This window comes from Ischnura elegans, chromosome 6 (genome assembly GCF_921293095.1).
Source record: "Ischnura elegans chromosome 6, ioIscEleg1.1, whole genome shotgun sequence".
Taxonomy (NCBI): Eukaryota; Metazoa; Arthropoda; class Insecta; order Odonata; family Coenagrionidae; genus Ischnura; species Ischnura elegans.
Genome location: NC_060251.1, coordinates 11291650 through 11314348, shown reverse-complemented (window position 1 = coordinate 11314348; position 22699 = coordinate 11291650). Strand labels below are relative to the sequence as shown.

General features: G+C 37.4%; 1 protein-coding gene across 1 annotated transcript; it reads right to left on the bottom strand.

Annotated features, from left to right (window-relative positions):
* Positions 1-1253: 1253 nt before the first annotated feature.
* Positions 1254-22490, bottom strand: LOC124161503 (protein takeout-like). The gene is made up of 6 exons (XM_046537841.1): positions 22144-22490; positions 12542-12634; positions 9953-10103; positions 6684-6817; positions 4587-4739; positions 1254-3107 (listed from the first exon to the last, which is right to left on the bottom strand). The coding sequence occupies exons 1-6, from the start codon at positions 22220-22222 to the stop codon at positions 2950-2952; spliced, it is 768 nt and encodes a 255-aa protein (XP_046393797.1). The 5' UTR covers positions 22223-22490; the 3' UTR covers positions 1254-2949.
* Between the last annotated feature and the right edge of the window lie 209 nt (positions 22491-22699).

Genomic DNA, 22699 nt, shown 5'->3' with positions numbered 1-22699 from the left:
CTTCCTTTATCCATTTTCCTGTTGATATTTTCTAACTTCCCCGCCCTCATCATAATCCTCACACTCCACGTCCCTACATTTATAGCCGACTTCTTCTTCTCCATCTTCTTAGTCTTCTTTTCTTATTTCCTCATTGCTGCTGCTGCTGATGATGATGATGATAAGTCTCTGCAAGGATTTCACATGTTGACGAACCGGAGGACCTTGCCGACCTCGCTGCCGTGAACGACACACGACCTTTGCGGACTGGTCACGTTCGATGAGATTCCGAGGCTCATTTGGTCGTACTCCATGTTCTCAGGGAAGAGATAGTTTGTAGGGTTTCCCACTTATACTCCAAATGTGTTTTTTACGTGACATTATATTGTGGACTACCTTTCGTCTAGTTCCAACCGTACGACCTATCTGGCAGGAGTGGTTCTACCGAGAATGATTTGGAATTAATCCCGACAATGCAGCTCTAGGGGTCATAGGAACTCGCAAGTCATTCCACCAGGACAAGGTTGTAGCCCAAGGGAAAGGGATGAAGAGAAATTTTCACCATAATATAGACCTACTCATTGCGGGAAATATATACATATATTAGTAAAGCCAAAGTGTATCAAAACTTAAATTTGGAGCACACTCCAATAAGGAAGTGAGGCATGGACAGTGACAGCAGCGGAGAAATCAAGGATAGAGGCCTACAAAATGTGGTTAACAGGAGAATAATGAAGATGAAAAGGTTCGACTAAGTTAGTAATGAGGAAGACCTAAGAAGAGTAGGAGAGAAGAAAACCCCCATGAAAACCTTAATAAGAAGACGGAACAATCTAATAGGCCACATCTTTAGACATTATGGCCTGGTGAATACATTTGTCGAAAGACAAGTCGATAGCAAGAACGAAAAAGGAAGACATTGAATAAAAGATATAGAACAGGTAAATAAAGATTTGAAAGAGAAGAAATACGTAGGTGCGAAAAGATTAGCTGATGAAAGACTTGAGTGGACAGCTGCGTCAAACCAATCTTAGGATTGTTGTTCAATGATGATGATGAGACCCTGCATAGAAAATTTGCGAAAGACGCGTTCAATGTTTGGCTGCCAGGCGAAGGAATATATTAAGGACATCAGAGCACTCATCTACCATCGCATGCGGTTTCATTGAGGCTATTACCTTTTAATTAATTAAAAAATTATGTGAAAACTATGAATAAAAATACAGTTTAAACAAAAGTATGAAAAAAAACTGTTTTAAGTGAGAACAACTGAATTATATCACATAATTTTTATTCTTTCAGGAAAGAAAGTACATGTTTACATAAATCTCACATTTTGCGTAAGAGATCTGATATTTTAAATATATCAGCCTACTTACGAAAGGAACGTTTTAGTATTTGATAAGACTTGCGCATTGGGCACTAGTGGAAAGGTGACAGTTTTGTTTTTCTTTTATCTATGCAAGCGTTACTCTGCGGTGTTCTCGCCAAAATTGCAGCATTTTCCTAGCTAACTGAGATATACCTATAGATATTTAATAGGAGAAGTGATTTCTTTACGGGAAAATCCTCAAAAAATATATTTATACCCATTAGATCTTATTCGGAAAACTCATTCACTGTTTTATTCCTCAGCTCGATATCTTTTATAAGGGTAAAATGGGAGACACTGTACACGCGTAGACAACGAGCAAAGCTGTAGTTGCTAGAAAAATTAAGAACAGACAAAGAATTCAAGGCACAAAGCACACCTGCATTTTGTCACTAAGTATGTTAACATGTATTATCCTTTGGGTTATCAGATGACGTCATACTACTTTACCGCACCAGTGTTAAGAAGAAGAATTTTTCGATAACGTTTGTTAGATTTTTTCTTCATGTTTAGACATCTATTATATAATGATCTTAAGTTATCGGAGTTTAAGCCAAATAATGCAAAAGTAATTTGTCTAGGTTTAAGTTTATTTTAAACCATCCTCAGACCTTATTTTCACAGGATTTTTATTGTACATGTCAAAGAGAATTCACAATATTTATAAGAGGGTATTCATCTTCATATTAATGAAAATGTATCCCGTAAATTTTAATATTCTTACCGTACACATGATAATACCTCCTTAAATCTACATTAATAAGTTATCTGAAAAAATTACGAAGGTATTCAACAAAATAAACCATAAAATTGCACAAAAATATCATAACACTCAAAACAATCCTCTTTACACGAAAATAAAGTAAAAAACCCGTAATAATAGTAAACAATCCTGTGATAATAGACCTTGAGGATTTTTTAAATAAACCGGAACGTGGGCAAATAATTTTTTCAATTATTTGGCCTAAACTCAAAGAACTTAATATGATGATAAGTATTTGTAAATAATGCTATTACAACGAGAATTTCAACGCTAGCTACATTTTCAATCTCGAGTGAAGCTATCGGACATAAAATCGTCGGAAGTGCGAGGTGACCCAGGAAAGGATATCTGTGTCATTGACACGGGTGTGGTTCAGTCCGGAGTGAGCTCTACCCTCACCTTCCCATAAAGACCTTCGGGCCTAATCTCTGAGGCTTTGAGTAATCTTCAAAATGCTATGTTAAGATATATTTTCCAAATTTTCATACCCCTAAATGCATATTTTTCCAAATGCCCCGGCCCATGGGTAGGAATGTGCGATATTCAAACGCATGCGGGTTAGTTCGGGGTCAGCTCTGTCCTCCGCTAACCAAAATAACCTTCGGGTCTAATATCTACTTCAGTAATCATCTTTTAATTGCCATATTATGAGATGCATATTTTTTCCGAATTCACAGAACCCTCCCATAAAATATTGGCTTCTCTCATTCAGACGCCTCTAAATACGCCTGTACCAAGAATTTTCAATCCATCTCTGTAGAATCTTTTGTTTTTCCCATCTTTCTTGTGACTCTCCCCCCTCCAATAACTCTCCCTCCCATTGGTCCTTGGCTGCTTAAGCCTTCTCCGGGAAGATGTTTTCCAGTGGCACCTGCTCCACGATTCCGGACGCGATGCTCCTGATGACGAGGGCGAGGGCGTCGGCGATTGGCGGTCCCAGCTCCTGCGTCACCTCGCGCCAGTTAACGTCCATAAACTCGTTCATGCGGTCACCTTCGAGACAGAGAGGAGGGGAATTAGAACAAAAGCTGCTGTATATCAACATCTACAGACCGCCCTGCATGCCGCAAAGGAATTATTCCTGAATATGATTCGTCGGAATAATTCCTAAATATAAAGGATGATGAAGATATAGTGGATGCGTCAGACATGCGTAGCAAGGAGTGTGGGATGAGGAATGATCATTAAAGACCAAGTTAATGCGGTTTTGTAAAGTATCGTGAGAACGGAAAGTGAGACGCAAGATCAAAGTAGGTGGGGAAAACTTGAGAGGGTTGATCAATTCACCTATTTAGGCAACACATTAGAGGAAAACGGATACAGATGTAAAGACATCAGGAAGCGAACTGCATTAGCAAAGGAGACGTTCATGAACAGGAAGGAGCTTCGGAGAGGATCATTATGTGACAGTTTAGAGTAAAGTTAAGTGATGTGTTTAATCTGGATGGTGGCGCTTTACGGTGCGGAAACGTGGTCATTTAGGAAGGAGGAGGAGAGAAGAACACCAATAGCTTCAAGAGAGACACCAAGAGCATTATCTTAGAACCTCACTTTATTTCCAGGTCTCGCAGAAATAATACTGGAAGCGAGATATTTTGCCTGACGAATACGTACCAATTGGTGCCAAATTGTACGCCATGACACCCTCATCCTGTGATGTCTTTCGAAATCTGGATTTAATAGCATGATCTTAACGTTATGAAGTTATTTTACAAATCCCACGATCCGTCTCCTTACTACCCCGCAAACAGCCACAATAGGCGTGTGGTGGGGGGTGCTGCGAGGTTTTTGGAAACCAGACTGTGACAAATGCAATAACTGAATACGCAATTTGGAGTGATTTTACCAATGAGCCACCCGCCCACATAGCCCAGCTTTTATTGAAGTCCACTATTATTCAGTAGATGATCGAGTCCCGATACGTATTCGTCAGGCGAAATATCTCGCTTCCAGTATTATTTCTGCGAGACCTGGAAATAAAGTGAGGTTCTAAGATAATGCTCTTGGTGTCTCTCTTGAAGTTATTGGTTCTTAATTTCTTGAGCACTCTGAGCCCATCACTTAGCCTCCCAAGTAACTTGCGACTCCCAGCCTAATGAACTGGTTAAGTCTGCTAAATGGTAAATGATGTCCCCTGCTTCCATCCGATCATAATTTCTACCTTGTGTAAATATTTATCTTGTTAGTCTTAAAATATTCCAGTTGGTATATATTATCTAAATTATATTATCTGAGTTGTTTTTTATGCTATAGTTAGGAATACCTTGTATTTCTTGTGAGATTACGCGTGTTAGAAAATCCATATAGCTTAGCTTAATCCTGCCATGATATAATCGCGACTTTTGATCTTTTTTCTTTTTCGTCTTTTTCCAGATTTAAATCACAGAGATATTTATACCACCCGTAATCCTTGGAAAGGCGCGATCTCTCAGTAGTTGAGACAAGAATGTAAAAGTCATAAAAATGTCTCACCAAGGGCCTTATTTCCATTGAATAAGTTATCCAGCTTGATGTAGTTTCTGGCCATGTCGTACTTGATGTGGTGATTCTTCATCTTCATGTATTTAAGGCCATCCTCCTTCTTGACCCACTCTCCGTCAAAGTCGAAGTCAAGGTTAAGGTTTACTGTTTGATGCAAGGGTAATAAAGAGAAAAAAATAAATGTCATTATTCTTAGGTGCTATTTAGCAACACCTGGTCAAAATGTTTAGGGTACATTGATATACATCGTTTTGGTTGTGAATGCATTGTTAAAATATATACACCATTTCCCTTTTCAATAGAATCAATATCTTACCGTGGTTATCTCAATTTTCCATTCTCTCATTTTTAGTCTAAATTGAAAGACTATGGTTAGGTTTTGTCCTTGTTACTGAACAATACGAATGGGAATCAATTTTAGAGATGATTACCCTGGGTATTTTATTTAATTCTGTGATTTTTATTATCTATGGGTTTTGTTCACATATATATACAACAGCTATCCTCAATAATGCTTAGGGTTGTCAAGAATGGGTCGGAAATCTACGAATGGGTGTGTATTTTGAAATGCCTTTTGAAGTCAAAATCCGCTGGAATGAAAATATGGGCTGCTCATTTACGGAAAATATGCCCAAAAAATGATTTTCTACACGGGGCGATAAAAAGACCCAGAAAATAAATATATGGTGGCCTGTAATCGTATGTTTTTATGTATTTAAATATGTAAAATTCATATAATATATAAATATGAACTTCATACTTTATATTTATATATATGTAGGGTATAATGAGCATTTATTTCCCCCCCCCCTCCCGCTTATACCCTTTCCCCCATACACCCTCCCCCACTTATCTATCGGCACTGCATCCCTTCACAAATTCATAATATTCGCACAGACAATCTGTCTCGGTTTCCAATGACGATCTGATTGTGTGTATAGTTTAAAACTGTTACACAAAAAAATATTAGTGCCGCAAGAAGTCTATCTTGTGACTGTATTGGAACACAATCTAACGTAGCCAAAAATTTCTGTACAGCTACATATTTCGGCGGCTTGTTATTATAACTTATTTAATAAAACTTTGAATATTGTGCGACTATTGGGAGAAAAACTGTGTTTCAGCATTCTTTTCATTCTGGGATTTAGCGTTAAGTTTACAGATCTCCATCATGCCGATCCCTTCATCCAAAATCTGTCATCACGCGGAAAAGCGATCGAAACTGTGAGCACCTTGTGGTCGAAAGCTGGTTCCAGGAACGAAAAAAATCGACCTTTGTAGAATAAGTGATAATATTGAGGAATTAATGCGAAAACTGGTCAAATGAAAATTAAACCTGATGAACACAAAATATCCCCGAGCCATTTGTACCACGAGTCAACATACACTCGTTGACTACGATCTATATGGTTCCAAAAGACCCTTACCCAGGGTGCCGGCTTATGAGTTAATTCAATAAGTCCAAGAGGTACAAGTTAGTCGGATGAATTAGCCCTGTGCAATTGTTATGTATGCTTAACTGGTCAAGTTACATCTCACAAGAAACCGAAGATAGGAAGAGGTATTTGCCGAAAGTTTAATGCAGAGAGAAATAAAACACAATTATATACGGAGTCTCTGAAGGAAACGTCCAGAAAACTGAGACAAAAAAAAATCATCAGAGTTGAGACAGAATACGACAATTCTGTGTAAATTTATATTCAAGAAATTGGCAGGGGAAAGGCTCATCCTCGTGTTTCTCGTTATGACAGGTCCACTGCCGCACTTTGCAAGAATATTGTGGTGCAAGTTTAAATGCCTGAGTGCGGTAATATATCATTTTAATGGACAAGAATTTAAGCAAATGATTTATGAAATAAGTGCTCATTTTAACTGGTATCTCAATTTTTTTTTGATAGATATTGAAGAGGTGTGGAATTTGTGTTTCAAACATAGGTGAGAAATGTCTTTTTACATCCATAATATAACAAATCATGATTGGTCAGCAATCGAACAAAATAAATCAAAAGTAAGTGGATAATATAATTTATTATAGCCTGATAAATATTCCTATTTTTAAATTGAATTCAATGCGTTTGGCTTGCTCACCCATTGTGATGTTGGCGTCTCCTTTGCCTTGGATCGGGAGGATCAATACTTTCCCGCTGATGTCGTATTTGGCCAGCAGCTCCACTCGCGGTATGAAAAATTTCATCTTGAAGACTGGGGGATCAACCTGGATGCTGGAGAAAAAGTTGAAATCTGTTGAAATTTGAGTGGGACAGCAAAGATTATTATTGATAAAATCGTCTATAAGGAACAATTTTAAAATATGCGTGCTACGATGTCCATGAGAGTGCTCGACTCACCAAATAAAGCATAGGTTATTCACCTCGCTCATTACTATTCGCTTGGATATTTATATTCATTAATAATACGGACAGAGAGGAAAAAGGTGTTCTAAGGTGGAGGGGAGTTAAGAGAGGATTAGAGGGTGGCCGGGGGTGTGAGTACAGTGACTGATGTGCGTGTAGTGGATGCTGAACATCCTGTTGGAAGGGAATATAAACACTTCCCAGTGTCATTGCGCTTGCAGAGAGGCAGGCATATACATGCAATGTGATGAGGTCATGGTATTCGCAAAGAAAGAATAGAATTTGCGCATCGTTGTGTTTGTGTAATTTCTATCTTATTAACAATGGTTATCCCACGCCGATCCCACGGGTGTTGTTTGCTTGGAAAGAAATATTGCCAATATAGCAATAAAGAGAATAAATCTCTCTACTAACCATCTTATTTAAATGGACTGCGAACCCCTATTATATTCTTCGTTCCGATTCAGTTTCTAATGAATTCATCCTTGATCCTCAGTGAAAGAATTGAAATAGTTGCCCATTTGATGCATCTTTTTCGTTCCATCATTAATTTTCGTTCCATATTAATAGGAAAAATCTGATGTTGTTTTTGGATTCCATTTTATTGATAGAATTAGGTTTTGAAAAAATAGCCATGCTACCCCTGAAAAATATTATTGTTCTAACTCGACCACCAAGTAAGAAACTTTATCTCATTTGAGCGCGTAAAGCAAACATGATACCACATTAGTTGGCAAGAACTTGGATGTTGTTTTTGATCAATTGATTACCGATGGTTCAATTGCTATTATTATAGTATGTGTACCGGAAATTATTTTGATTAACCCTGAAATATGAATAACATATTTTTTTGTGGTGGAGGGTTTTTATCGTTTCAACGTATAATAATTAAAACTGTGGGGTGCAATTTTGGCTTGTTTCGTTCATAAGGTGCTCCGGGGTAACTGTGACCATGGGGTAACTGGAACATGGGTCGATAAAATGCATACCTATTTATGGAAATATTAAGTTTATCACGTTGGCACATGTACATACTTCTCCTTCTTTTGTTCCTTCAACAACGCGCCTTACCTCATTTGGCCCCATTTAGTGAGTTTGGGCTGCTGTGGAATTTTAGTGTAGAGATTTTTCAAAGCTCAGTGAGATTACCCGGTTTTTATTGTTATGTGGTGAGTAATTTCAAACTATTAACTACTTAAGGATAAACATGAAGGTTGATTTTGTTCATGTATGTGGTTGTTATATCTCATAAACTTTCTGTAGTTTTAGTAATTGGGGTGTTCCAGTTACCCCAAAATTTTTTAATAAATGGGGTAACTGAGGCATGGTATTGGAGTAACTGGATCAAGAGGGACCCAGTTACCCTAAAAGTTAATTTGAATTAGAATTGCACGGAGATATTTATTATGTAACCTCACCTGTCTCTGAAATAGCTTAAAAACTGCTTTAAAATAACCTTTGTGCTCAGCTGCAGATAATGGTGCGAAAATATAAAAAAAAACTCAGAAGGGTCTAACCTACTCAACAAAAGATCTTGAAAATGCTGTAAATGATATAAAAAATATTTAAAAAACTGCTTCTGTAGCAGCATTATTTTATCCCATTGCTGGAGTACGGTATAACAACATGTTTCTGAAACTCAGGGGAAAGGACTCATATCTCAATGCCCAAGCAAGGGAGGTGGGCGTGTGACTTTTTATTTCTCTGCTGCTGATGCAGAGGAATTTGCCAATGCAATAAAAGTTATGGAAAAAATGACTTTGGCCTTTCTGGCGAAAAGATATTAAACGTTGTACAGTGTTACATAGTTCTAAGCAAACTAGATTCCAGATTCAAAAATCAGCGGCCTGGCCCAGACTAGTGTTTTTCGTTCCGAAAAGGAAATAGCCTATCCATTAAAGTTTCCCCAAACCATTCAATACTCTAGTTGTGACCCAACTGATCCTGGAGTAATTCATGAATTTTTCTTAAAATTAACGGATCTTGTTCAGAAACTTGGTTTGAAAGGGAAGCCAGACCAAATATTCACTTAAGACGAGACTTCCTTCTGTCAGGATTCCTTCAAAACCTATGGGCGCCATTTTATTAGAATGATCAGCGAAAAATAATCAACTCTTGTAGGGAAAACACGGAAAATTTGCTTTGTGTTTCTGCTAATTGTAATATGCTTACTTTATTATATGTTTTGAAAGGAAAATCCGTGAGGTCTCCGTTACCGCAGTAATACAACGGCCATACAACATTCAAAATAATAAAAAAGCTGCCTTAATCAATATTTTTTTCTTATCATTTAAAGTACTTTGATAGTTCTACTTGCCCAAAATAGTTATGGCAGTGCTCAAATGGGATTTGCCATGGGGTTATCCAGTTACCCCTAAGTTGTGGGGTAACTAGGACCAACTGAGACGTGAAAATTATATTTATATGAAATATTGTTAACTGGTAGAAATTATATTCAAGTCACATGATGTGCTAGTCCAATTGTTGATAAATCATTACGTGTTTTTTCTCAGCCATTCACCAGGGTTATCCGTACAAAAAATATTTGAAAATGAATATTGTACTATCACATTGCAATACTACGCCCCAATTACCCCGGAGCACCTTATGTGAAATAGGAAAACCGAGCGTGATGGAGTGGAATTTTTTAGGGGTGGAAATAAATCTTGCAATTTTCGAATTTACTATATCATTTTCAAGTTTCAAAATGGTTCCTTATCCTTCAACCATTTTGACCCTTCAAAAGATGAAGTACCATCTAAAATCTAGTCCTGAATAAATGCTCATAATAGAGGTAAATGGCAAGCTTTCATTTCAATATGTTTTCTAGATTATGTCCTTGACTTAGTAATATAATAATAATAATAATAATACATTAAGGGTACAACCTTAACCATCCAAATGGGGTAAAGCATAGTGAATGCTGCCAATATGGCTGTGGAGACTACTCTTTATCGCCGTGAATAGTGGCGTAGTTGATATTGGGGTAGGTGTTGTTCTTACTCAATGTCCTTAAGCTGGGCTTGCGATACTCCGTGAATGTCGATGTCGTTGGCGACCAAGTTGATTCCCACAGCAGCTGATTGATCCTGGTCCACCTTAATCTGGTCAACCCTCAGTGGCTCCAACTTTGGGATGCGGTATTTACGAATGCCTTGATTGGATAAATTAAGAGAGGATAGAAGTCAGTTTTCATATACGATTTCTGCATCATTGATCTTCCAAAAGGATCACTTAAATGAATACATTGATGATGGTTGGTCGAATTTACAATAAAAAAGTGTTTGAAATAATTGCCCACTAGATCAATCTTAGCGTCGCATTTAATATACAAATTAGAAAAATTATCTGCTACTTAAAAAAATGCATGCTATCTCTGATCCTGGATAATTTAAATTTATGTGTGTATTTCTTACTGTGAAACTTAAAAGTGCCAAGGCAAATAATCATGCGAAAAAATGAAGTTTTTCGTCTATAGTGTATAGAATTTCAGGCACCTTTTTAAACCATGCAATGCAGTCACCATAAATATTTGGTTTATGAATTTAAATAAATGTAACTGTCATCATATTAACAAAAATATCAATATAAATATGTACTGATGGTGGTCCAGAAATAATGATTCCAAAAATATGGTCTGACAAATTTTTATCGATTTTCAAAATAATTTTGACGACATTATAATTGATTAAAATGTTTAGGAACTCAATGCTGCAAATACGATGATTAACGTATTTGATCTCTTACATAAGCTGCGTTATCTGTTATGATGAAAAAACATAGACCTTCAACGAGTAGGTAAGATTTTTGTGATTTATGTGAGAACTTAAGAGTGCTACAAATAACTATAGTTATACAGTTGTACAGTTATAACGTTATAGTACTATAAATAACTATATATTTCCACAGAGGAGAATGACGCCTCGGTAGCTTAACTGGCTAAAGCACTCGGCCGGAAATCGAGGGATCCGGGTTCGAATCCCGGTCAAGGTGAATGATTTTTCATCTGTGGATTTTTCGCACAATTTGTGCATTGCGGGTGACTCCGTAAAAGTTATCACCGTGGCTAGTCCCGGTGTACTTAAATAAATATAACTATAGTTCTTTAAAGAGCGAAGCAAAACATTGAGAGTTGTTCTAAGATATCGGGCGAACCACGTATAGAAACATATAACGTTTGGACAGAGTAACACCAAATTTAAAGTACTGCTGCGTCATGTTTTGGGTAATTGGAAAATAAATACTGCAAATTAAGTAAAAATCCACAGTTAAAATGAAAGGGGCGCCGTAGCCTGGTTTAAGAAAAAGAGCCGCAAAAAGTGATATTTAAACAAGCGTTCATTAAAATGTACCCTAATCTTGTGTTGCATAATGAAATGAAATAAAGCATCTTGGAAGCGGTATTTTTCATTTTAAAAGATGAAATGTATTCTTTACTTTGAGCTGCTCAGTCGCGGATGACCCATCTGAAATGTATGAACGAGTGCTTTGAGAGGTGGCTGTTTGTGATGACTTGGGGTGGGGCATTTTAATCCCATTCACTAGACAGGAAACTCTGATTATGTTCTAACTAGTTTTTGTTGTAATCCATTTTTTTATCCAATTAGTTCACAAGTTCATCTTCAGTGATCCTACACCTGCGCGGCTCGTGAAAAACTGCCACAGGCGTACAGATAGCATATCACAGATGAAAAACGAATTCGACTGGGCGCCACTAGAGACTCGGAGGCTGCGTGCTCGGAATAGGTTGGTTGAACAATTGAAAATAGATATCTCGAGGGGGCGACACGGAGAACATGATCTTAGAGCCCCACTTTATTTCCAAGTCCTACAGAAGCGATAAATTAGATATTTAGCCAAGCTAATAGATATGGGAATTCGTTTTTTCTCCGAGCTATAAAAGATTTTAATAAACTCTAATCGAAATATCGTCGGAGTATATCCTTTTTATATATATGCGGTTGGCGTCCTAACACCCCCTGCCACACGCCTTTGTAGGCGGCTTGCGGGGTTGTATGTAATTGTATATACAATCTCGCAAGCCGTTTCAGTACGCATGTGGCGGGGGTGTTAGCACAACTGCTGTCGAAGACAAAATAAGGAATTCCTCCTACGAAGGTCCGCCTAGCATTTACGTATTTAAACTTTTGGGGGAAAACGAATTGGTTTCTGTGCGTCCGAAGAAGTTTTTGATGAATCGCACGTCTTTCCTCTGTATTTTGTAAAGTTCGTGGGTGTTGCTTTTTGCGCCGGATATCATGTGCTCACTGTATATTCAGGAATTATCCATACGAGTGATATATAGCGCCTCTCCTTTGCTTTTTCTTTCGGAAATCTTTTTACAGCAATCTTTATAAATGCTGGCTTCCTCTGGCCTCTACCACAATTTTTTCTCATAAGTGCATCCAACAAGTTGATTAACTGCGTCAGAGTGTCCGAAAACTTCCACATTCCGCATTGTGCCTAGATTTTCCCCATACGTTTCTCTGAAGGCCGTACGTTCAACAAACGCGAAGTTTATGGCCGTCTCTGGCGTGACAACGTTTTACTTGGATGAGTGGTGGGGAAACCCTTGCATTTAGTTTCACTTACCATCCTTTAACTTTGGAATCACCACAGGTCCTTGCTTCAGGGCACATTCATTCAATTTTGGGTCGTTCCGGGAACAGGGTTTGACGAAATCAGCTGAAAAAATGAATTTCGTATAATTACATAGTAAACAATTTGTGCCAAAAATTATCTACAATCAATATGTTTTAATGATCTTAAACATTTTACGGTGATAACTGATAATACAGCTCCTTAAAATATTGCAAGCATGTATATACTAGTAAATAGCTGCCAAAAAAATAATAATGTTAGGCAGAATTTAGATGCAGTGTTTTGAGAATTTTTGCTTTAAAAATATGCTATTTTAAGTACTTATCTGCTGGAAATAAACAAGAAAATGGTGGATTCCCATAAAATGTTGAACAATTGCATCTAAGAATTTTAAAAAATTATGTAATTATAATAAAAAACAAGTATAAAAATAATCTCATATATGACAAACATGTTTAACACATACGACAAATACAAAAGGTAGGTATCAAAATGAAAGTCTTTGCAATTGGCTTTTGAAATTGGTGCGGGAGGCTAAGCGGTCAAGAGAAGAAGAATAACTTGAGAGGGAATTGAAGAGAGAAGGTAAATGATAGAAAAGGGAATTATGGAAATAGACAGTCGGAATTTGGGCTGGTGTGGAGTCTCAGTATTGTGGGTTTTGCGGGCTGGAATTTGGAGTGAAAAGAATGACATTAGATCAGTGCATCTGAGGAACCCATTCATGATGCAGCGAAGAAATTCGATGTCGGATGACAATCGGCGGCGGGTGCGTTACAATAATATAAGTGGGAGTAGTATTTCTCCACGTGAAGACAGTCTGAGGTGAGGTATGCGATGTCGAACTATTGCTAAGAAGAAATTGAGTGGACGGTTGAATAGTTTTGGTGTGGTGGGAGAAGCAGTTGACCAAATGGGAGAGCAACATTCTAGGATGGGTTGACCACACCCAATGAAGACGGATATTAAAGCACTCGGTTTGGATATCTCGTTCAGACGGTATAGGGACTTAACCACTGCCATAGCCTTGTTAACAATGGTTTTTATATGTTCGTATGATTAACGGGATATATTACTTAAGAAAAGTCAATGTAACAGACATCCAGCTGGGACCTGTTTTCGAATGCAGAAATTGTATGGTGGTGCAGAATAGAGAGATTAGTGAGGCAGGACTCACCAGGGAAAAGGCCATGCTGAGGAGGTGATATGTAAGGGAGAGTGAAATGAAGTATGCGGTTATGGATGATACGTTTAAGGATAATAGATAAAACTGGTAATATTGCAATGGGTCGATAGTTCTCAACTATGTCCCTAGGGCCGGATTTCAAAATGGGGGTTGCATTTAATTTTTTCCATTTAGAAGAAAAAAGTCCTCTTGAAAAGAACATGTTGAAGATTGGAGTGCTAAGGCTGGTAGATGTACGCCTGAGAAGTAATGAAGTAATGTCATCGGAACCAGTTGATTTCGCCGCATGCGAAGAAGACAAATGAGATAACACTTTTGGAGGAGTGGTGGAGATGGATCCGAGGGAATGAGTGGAAATAGGCTGGACAGCAAGGAGACAGGTGATTGGAGGTGAATGGATGAATTTGGAATATAAGTATTTGTGGAATGATGAAGGCCTAGTGTCACCTGTATACGATGCACCACCCGCAGTAAGTGTGTTAGGGATGCGAGCTGTCCTTCTTTTAGCGTTGACCTGGGACCAAAATCTTTTAGAATTTTACTTAATATCGCCCAAAATCCATTTCACACGTGTAGTAAGCGTAGTCACGGCGAGAAAGATAGCGGATGTGGCGACGGAGGTTTCGAAAACCTCACAGGTGTGGGGAATTGGGTGTCGCGTACAGAGTTTCCAAGCGGATAGCTTTTTTTAGCGCTAATGAGGTTTCTTGCGTTAACCAGAGGGACCGCTCCTTCAATACTCGTCGCATCAGGAGGCCCAAGGCAGAAGAGTACGCGGTTTACGGCAGGCCAGTCCAGCACTTGATAATCCTGGTTGTGACCGAGGAATCTCGACGGTCCCCTACATCGACTCTACTCAATCTTGGTGCACCACATTTGATTTGAGATAACACCACAAAGCGTACCGTATTTTAGGGGTCAAGACATTTCTTTCGACACTAATTTATCGGAAAGACTTAAAAGTTGGCAAGAAAAAACAATTACCTTAGGTTTATTATTTTCATTTAAGTTGTATACCGATTCAGGTAGGTTTCCATGGAGTACTTAAAAAGCATTCTGGCAAGCCTCCCTTTCCTTCCTGTACTTCCCTCTTCGATTCACAGAAAAGCGTACTCCCTTTCAGTCTATGTAAAATCAAATTTTTTCCTTCCTCTCCCTCGTTTACCTAACATTCTGCCTGCTAACACTGTTTTCAACATCCCCTACTCGATAAGTACTCGCTCCATCCATACATTCTCCCTCCTCCGTAATTCATCTACAAGCTCCCTCTCCTCACCCACCATCTCCAGCACTTCGTCGCTGTATTTGATTTTAAATTGAATTAAATCGCTCCAATGGTATTGTTGTCGTGTCAAAAATTAGCACTTCGGGTAAATTAAGTTATAATATGTGTGTCATATTCCTTGTGATAAATTTTCCCTTTTTGAGATATAAACCAAAATCAGTTAATGTAAATCAACGATAAATATGCATATCGCTAAAATGAATTACGATTATTCACAAATTATAACGAACTGCGGCTTAGACTCCTATGAACATTCGATAGGAATGCTATGAAGGTAGAATTATAATGAAATAAACCGGTATTTTTGCTCAAAAAACATCAAATACTAACACATTCGAAACCATCCTTGATTTAATTTTTTTCTTTGAAGGACTATTCCTTCGAAGGGGTCGAACAGTATCGAAGGGGCATTTGTAAGTTTTTTCTTTAGTGCATGATACATATTTTTGATTCCTTGGTCCGTTGTATCACTTTTGCATCGAAATCGAAAGGTATAAACAAGTCTAAACAACGTTTGATTGGTGGGATTGAAAAATAATTGGAAAGTTGATTTCCCGTCAATCGAATTCAGATTCCAATAGATAATAGGCGATCAATGATGATAATTTCAATGCCGCAATTACGGTTCACGCAAGTGTAGGTATATTTCCCAATGAAAAAATTTCATCGTTGCGAAATTGCAATGCTTAATGTGAGGAAAAATTCAATCCAGGTTAGAGCTAATACGTATTACTATTGAATAAATATTAATTCAAGGGATAGCGCCAATATTTTTTATACAATTTAAAATTTGTCACTAAAAATGCTGAATTATTTTCTGAAGAAAGGATTAGAAAAAAGGGAACAATTAAGCAGAAGGTTAGTGATGACAATTAGAGGATTGAAAAGCAATTACCTCACCATATAAGAGTATGGCTTTGAACAAATTTAAAGCGACCTTCTATAATTGTGTGTATTAAGTATTTCAGTAAGTAAACTCCGTTAATATACGTTTTATGAAATTGAAATTCATTTATTACCCCTTTCAAACTCTTGAATTCACGTCAGAGTATCGTGAAAGAATTCTTTTTTCAATGGCCAATGTTTGGGATATTAATTTTTCCATCCCCATGACCTTGACTCATTTACTCCTTCTTTCACAAATCTCTACAAGGTCCATTTTTGCGTACCCTACTATTACGTATTGAATAAATGTGTTAAATTAAGTTTTTTTTGAACAAATTATTTTAAGCATGAATTAATCTAACTCTAGTCCCATTGTAAAAAAGGTTGCAATTGAAGCCATAAATTTTAAGCTAAAACCATTTTCGTTATTGTTCGCAAAGCAGTTTGGCCAATCATATCTACTCGAAAAAAGGGAACCTAATGCATAAATTCGTGAATTTATAAAATTTTGATGTGTTGTTAGGATTAGGGCCTGTATAAAAAATCCAGATTCACTCCCCCGAAAGACCCCCGGGTAGGGGGGCGACAAACTGCGAAAATATACATTTTTTTGGTATTTGCTTTCTTCTCCCAAACGTCGTGTTACTCATGGTAGTTTGTTGTTACGAAATTAAAGACAGATTAAATAATAAATAAATATTTTCATAGGCCAGTTATCTTTAATTTAAGGACATTACTGTACCAGTAGACTCAATAGTTATCGCGGAGATAATTAAAAACTGAAAATCTGATTTTAGTAGATTTAGTTAAACGCCGTACATGATTATGCTATTTATTCCTCACATAAAAACAAATCAAGTCACAAATTTATCAGTACATCGTATCGTCCGAATTACAAAGCCATAATTTTTCGAAAACTTTTGTTTGACATTATGCTATAGTTAAAATTCACAAAATTTTGCAATTTATTGTCCAATTACAGTAATTATAATTTCATGAAAATTCTGTTTGTTAAAGTTTAATTGGAGTTATCATAAATGCTTATCATTATTATTCGTATGTTCTTTTTCGCTATCATAATGCTATGGAAAAGATCCAAGGCGCGAGGGTACGAAATCGTATTGCTACTCAGTGGTTCATCTGCCGACTCAGTGTTTGGTCAATTGCGAGAACTTTCGTGCTTTTATTATGTTGCGCTATGTTTTAACGATCATCATCTGGCTTTTTATCACCTCTATGAGTTTCGGTTGAGCTAAATTGGAGACATATACGTCTGTAGGCTGTCTTTAGCCCATAATGAAGAAGGGAGATGAAGGCAACAAACTTGTTCAGTAAAACCTAGCCTTAGATTCTCTTTGGAAGAAGATGGTTTGATGATGTAACTGATAGCGTATCGGGCCCGTAATCGGGCCATCCAGCTAAGCCAAATGAATTTTTCATGACGAATCTCATGTTGCGTGTATGTAAGGGAGATAACTTTTTTTTCCAACTTAGTTTTCTGTAATAATTTCAGCTTGTTCATGCGAAAGGGAATGGAATTCATAAATAAATTATTAAATCTAAAGATTTTATATTTACTCCGCGATTGTTTTTAACCTTAAGGAATTCTGGAAACTTTTAATCGCTTGTTTCCAAGATACATTAATGGTGAAGAATAGTGAACATGGAAAATTTTTTAATCATTCCGATATGTTCCCCCACTAATATTGCGGTGTAGAAAAGAAATATGTTTGGGTTTCCTCTCGTCGATTGTTAGAACGGCTCACGTTTATTTCCCTCTGCCGTAGAGCACATTTATTACTGATTGATTTGATTGTGTGGCGGGCTATTGATATCACATATGTTACGCGTTAAAAATTGGTACGAGTTATGCTTGGATTTGTTATGCGTGTTTGGAATACTTTGTAATTCTTACGAGATCGCAGGTGAAATAAAATCCATGTAGGTTTACTTATTTCTCCTATTCTTTTACGAAGACCTTTATGTTTTTTCCAGCTTTAAATTTTACCCTTAAAAAAATATTTATATCATCGTAATTTGTTACTCGTTTTTTAGACAATTTTAAAAACCTGTTCCATTAACAAATTTTTTTCCGTTTTAAATTGTTGATTAACATCTCTAGGTGGAGCTTAGGATGAATTTCACTCGAAATTGACCTCTGCGGCAATAATTATGTAGCTAGATATCTTCCAAGTTCGAATCTTAATGGTCAAATTATAAAAGAGGGTTATCAGTCATCTTAATCTGCCTTAGTTTAAAACAGTAGGTTTTTTTCTACAAATCGCTTATCCATTTATTATCCTTAATCATTAGCTAATTTATGCTTAGGCATTAGGACCCTACGAAAAATTCGCAATCATCCTTGATAACACCCTATTTCACCTCTTCCCCCATTAAATCCGCCCTTTTCCTGCTTGTGATCACTAATTTGGTGTTAAAAGAATGCGTTTTGTATCAGCGTGTGTTTCCCACGAGAAAAGTCACTGGATACGTTGAATTCTCTTTCCTATTGTCTCGGAGGTTAAGGATTTTGGGGAGCGGAGTTGCCTAAAAATAGGTTTGGCCAGTCAATTGTTATTTGCGCTACTCCCATGGTAGTATTTTTCCCACAGCCTTTAGATGTGGATTTTGCTGTTGTTAATGGAGCAGTATTTCAATTAGCACGAGTATTCAGGCATGTGTATCGACACACCAGATTTCTCTGCGAATCGTCTCACCGATATGAGCTTGAAATTCGATGCTCATATATCTGAGTTGACGTCCTTTTTCATGCATGAAGTGTTACATTTTTCTCTTACATTTTTCCTGTGAAAAATTCTCCAATTCTTTTTCAATGCACCACCATCAGAAAATTCCCGTCCTCAGGTGACGCAGTTTTTCATTTAATAGACCTTTCGATGCATTAGTATCTCCAACTTGGTTATGATAAATAATATATTTCTTATAATTATACTAAAATACAGCAAATGACCTGATTCAGTTCAATACCTTGATGTACCTCTGAAAAAGAAATCCTGTTATTAAAAAGCGATATTTCCGGATTTAATAATCAACCAACTGGAAGCAGCAGCGGATCTAGGATAGAGACAAGGGGGGATCTAAGTATGGGGTAAACACCCAAATGTATTGCGGGTCCGAACAAAATTTGCCGTCCTATCCAGTGTAAATTGGATGTGCAAGGGGGACATATCCCTTAGCCCCCCTCCCATAGATCCGCCACTGTGGAAATGTATACATAAATGCATATACTCTGAACTCATTCGCTACATGCATTGTGGAATGTCAACGTGTGAATATCTGTAGCAAAAAATGTTTCGTAATTTTTTTTAGCTCAACTACAGTGGAACTTGATTACTTGACGGCATCGGCTGTAACGTCAACTCGGGTTTAACGTCACATTTTATACAGACCAGCCAAAATTGAACATTTAATGTTGTACGAAAACCCGTTTATATCGTCAACAAATATTGCGACGCTCGGGTATAGCGTCAAAAATTTTGCGGTTCTTAGGTTGCAAAAGTGGCAGTGTGATTGTATTATGTCCCAAAGTTCATAGAAACCATGTGTAGATACATCAAAAGCAAAAAAAGGTCACAAGCTGGACGTGGAGCAGGTGACGAGATGCAACTCTTTTGTTTAATTGTTGTCTGGAGGGAGCGGGGGCAGTCCCGCATACCTGGGTCTTATCCCTTCCCACCCCTACATTCTACTGACTGACGCTCACTGACTGACTGACACACGCTCTGTACTGTATTGTGTGTTTTGTTAGTTACGGTAGATCATCAGTCACATCACTACCTACCTCCGTGTGAGCATCGCGTCTGTTGACAGCTGTTTTACACGTCGTTAGTTGTATTTTGTTTGTGCAATGTCAAGTTGTGGTGTCACTCAGATTTATGGCAGTTTTTTTTATAACGTCACTCGGATATAACGTTAAAAATCTTCTGGTCCCTTTTATGACGTTATAACCAAGTTCCACTGTATATGGTAATGTTATTGCCATTGAAAATCTTAGAAAACAGCCTCCATTGGCAGAAAACCTTGGGCTGGAAAGATTCTGCGGGGCTAATCTAAAAGTAGCCTTTCCCATCCACCTTGAAGCCACATTACACTGGAATTCTCCGCGGCTATTGGCATAACCTATGGGATATATGTATACTTCTAGAAATATCAATGCTTTATGCATCCCTTTGAATATCTTGAGGCCAATGAAAGAGGAAATATATGTCATGTATATTGTTGTAAATCATAAAAGATGAAAATTTCATGTTGCTATTTGCATTAGCAAATGCTGCTATTTTTGGGGATAACCGATTAATCAGTTGAAGTTTTTGCTACGAAAATCTAATAATCAAAACAAACGGAATACTATTAAGATTTAGTGCTGCAAAACTTATTTTTCCTTGCTCCAAAAACATTTGTATACTCTTTTTCAATGACGGTTCAAAATTAGATGTGAAAAGTAGATATCTATATTTTTTCGTTTTTTTTTGTCACAATTATTTAGTGCAGAAGTCTCAAATTACGGAGCAGAATGAAATAAAAAAATTTAATATCTATGTTTGCTTGATTTAAACTTTCAAGCCTGTGGAGCTTGTGGTATAGAGACATTAAATCGACGTGATAAGACTTCAGTATTTTTCAATTTTACGCTGACTACCTCCTTATATTTACCATTTCCAATAGCCTGAAGAAGTTAATATCTCTACTCTGATAAGTGTTTTCTTCAGGCTGAAAAAATAGTACCTTTACTCTGATTAGAATTAGGAAAAAAGTAAGATTGTATTTACTGCGAATCTGTTACGGGAATGAAATATTAGAGCATTGGAATAATATGGAACGATGGAGCGTCTGGGATATATAATGCCATCATCATACCGGTTATATACTGACCTAACGCAGTTTCGCACATCATCCTCACAGGATGGCGTAGAGTTAGGTTGATGGAAAGCAGTTCCGTGGACTGTGAGACATGCTATCGATGGGAAATTCTATTATTGGATAACAGAGGCGAGAAATGTCCTCGTTCTCGATTTATGTAAGCTGCCAATGGAGTCACTTGCATTGAAAGTGATTATAAATACTCGATCCTGTTTACAGAAGAACGTATAGCTGCCCTTGAATGATTCTGTTATTTGTATCTCCAATTTCATTAGTAGGAAATGGGACATGTTCAGTCAATTCAAAATAATTACTATCCTTCTTCCTGATATTGCTCCTGCAATTTATGATAACAGATGCCTCTGTGCTTTCAACTAGCTTTGATATGGCTACATGAAATCAAGTTTAAGTTGAAACTATGTATGTTTACTTCTTTCTTACTAAGTTACCTCCGATTTTTTCGATGCGCCTTTTTATATATGTATTTATAATTGAAATTTTCAGAAAATACTGATGCAACTTTAAGTACTAGTGCATGATAAATAATTTTGTATTACATAAATCTTACTGAATCGAATAACGAACTCCACGCTTCATAAAAAGCGTTACCGGATCGCTCTACCATTCAAAGTTGCTGTGTTGCGAATGTCATCCGCTGGAGTCTGGTTGCATTGAAAGTGATTTAAAATGCTGGATCCTGTTTTCTGTTGAAAAACTCGCTGCCCTCGAATGATTCTATTATTCTTGCCTGCACTTTTCAGTATTAGGTAGAACATGTTTCTTTCCATTCAGTACAATCACTATCCTTCAGCTAAATAATCCTCCGGAATTAAGTCGTACAGATTTCAATTTTGCCTACCTTTTCAACTAACTTTATTTAGCTATGTGAATGAATCAATGGTTTGTAGGTTCATTTAGATAATTCGCGACATGATAGGATAAAAATTAAATTTTGCTGTATTCCACACAGTATTTATTTAAAACCATCAAACCATTATCGACCTCTTTATGCCATTATCATTCATCATTATCATCATCAGGTCATTTATCAGACATATGTATATCTATTTGTTCACCTGTCCATAATCACCTGAACAGTTCGGAACTGCTTGAGTTTTTTTTTAAATAAATACAAAGTGCAATACAACAAAGTTTACTTTTTAATCTATCTAGCTATGTGAAGCTAAACTTAAATGGAAAGAAAGTATACTTGATTCATTTCTCATTTAATTTTCTCCGATTTTTTCTGTGCACACGAATGACATCGGGAGAGGGACGGTTTTATTACGTGCCTCCTTCTAGGGTTGTCAATAGCAGATTATATTCGCATTTCACAGCGCATTATGGAGTACTTACGTAGCGGTAGCACGGCACCCGAGGTGATGGTGACCACAGACGCCAGACAGAAGAAAGCGACGACCGATCCGCTCTTCATCTTGATCTCTTTCCTTGCAGACAGCAGAAGTAGCTGAACTAAAAAGCGGTCACGGTCAACACACTGCCAGCCGATTACACGCGGACACGGCTTCGGCCAAAAAGAAAACTAGACTTCCCGAATTGATATCCGTCTGAGTGAGTCTATTTGGCGAATCGTCCCTCGTGGGATGCCGGCGCGTTGGACTAGAGAGCGGCGCTCTATGAAGACACTTTGCTTCCCCGGAGCAGAGATCCTGATGAGACACCGATCTAGCGATTCTCGTCCGCCGAAGACGAAGTATATAAACGTTTCCCCTTCCGTTCTGTCCATTCCCGAATGCGCAGTAGCCTCCCTCGCTCGTTTATTTTTTCTAAGTATTTTTTGCTAAACGTTTTTTATCCTTTTTTTCCTCCTACCTTCGTTTTTATCTCTTTTTTGAATTTTATTTCTTCCCTCATCACACGCGCAGGCTTAGAGAGATCACGCCCAGCGTCG

Coding starts and splice junctions, on each gene's coding strand:
- LOC124161503 (XM_046537841.1), bottom strand. CDS start 22,222: ATGAAGAGCGGATCGGTCGTCGCTTTCTTCTGTCTGGCGTCTGTGGTC. Junction 12,635..22,143: donor GGGTGCCGTGCTACCGCTAC/GTAAGTACTCCA, acceptor TCATTTTTTCAG/CTGATTTCGTCAAACCCTGT. Junction 4,740..6,683: donor AGACGCCAACATCACAATGG/GTGAGCAAGCCA, acceptor TGCATCAAACAG/TAAACCTTAACCTTGACTTC.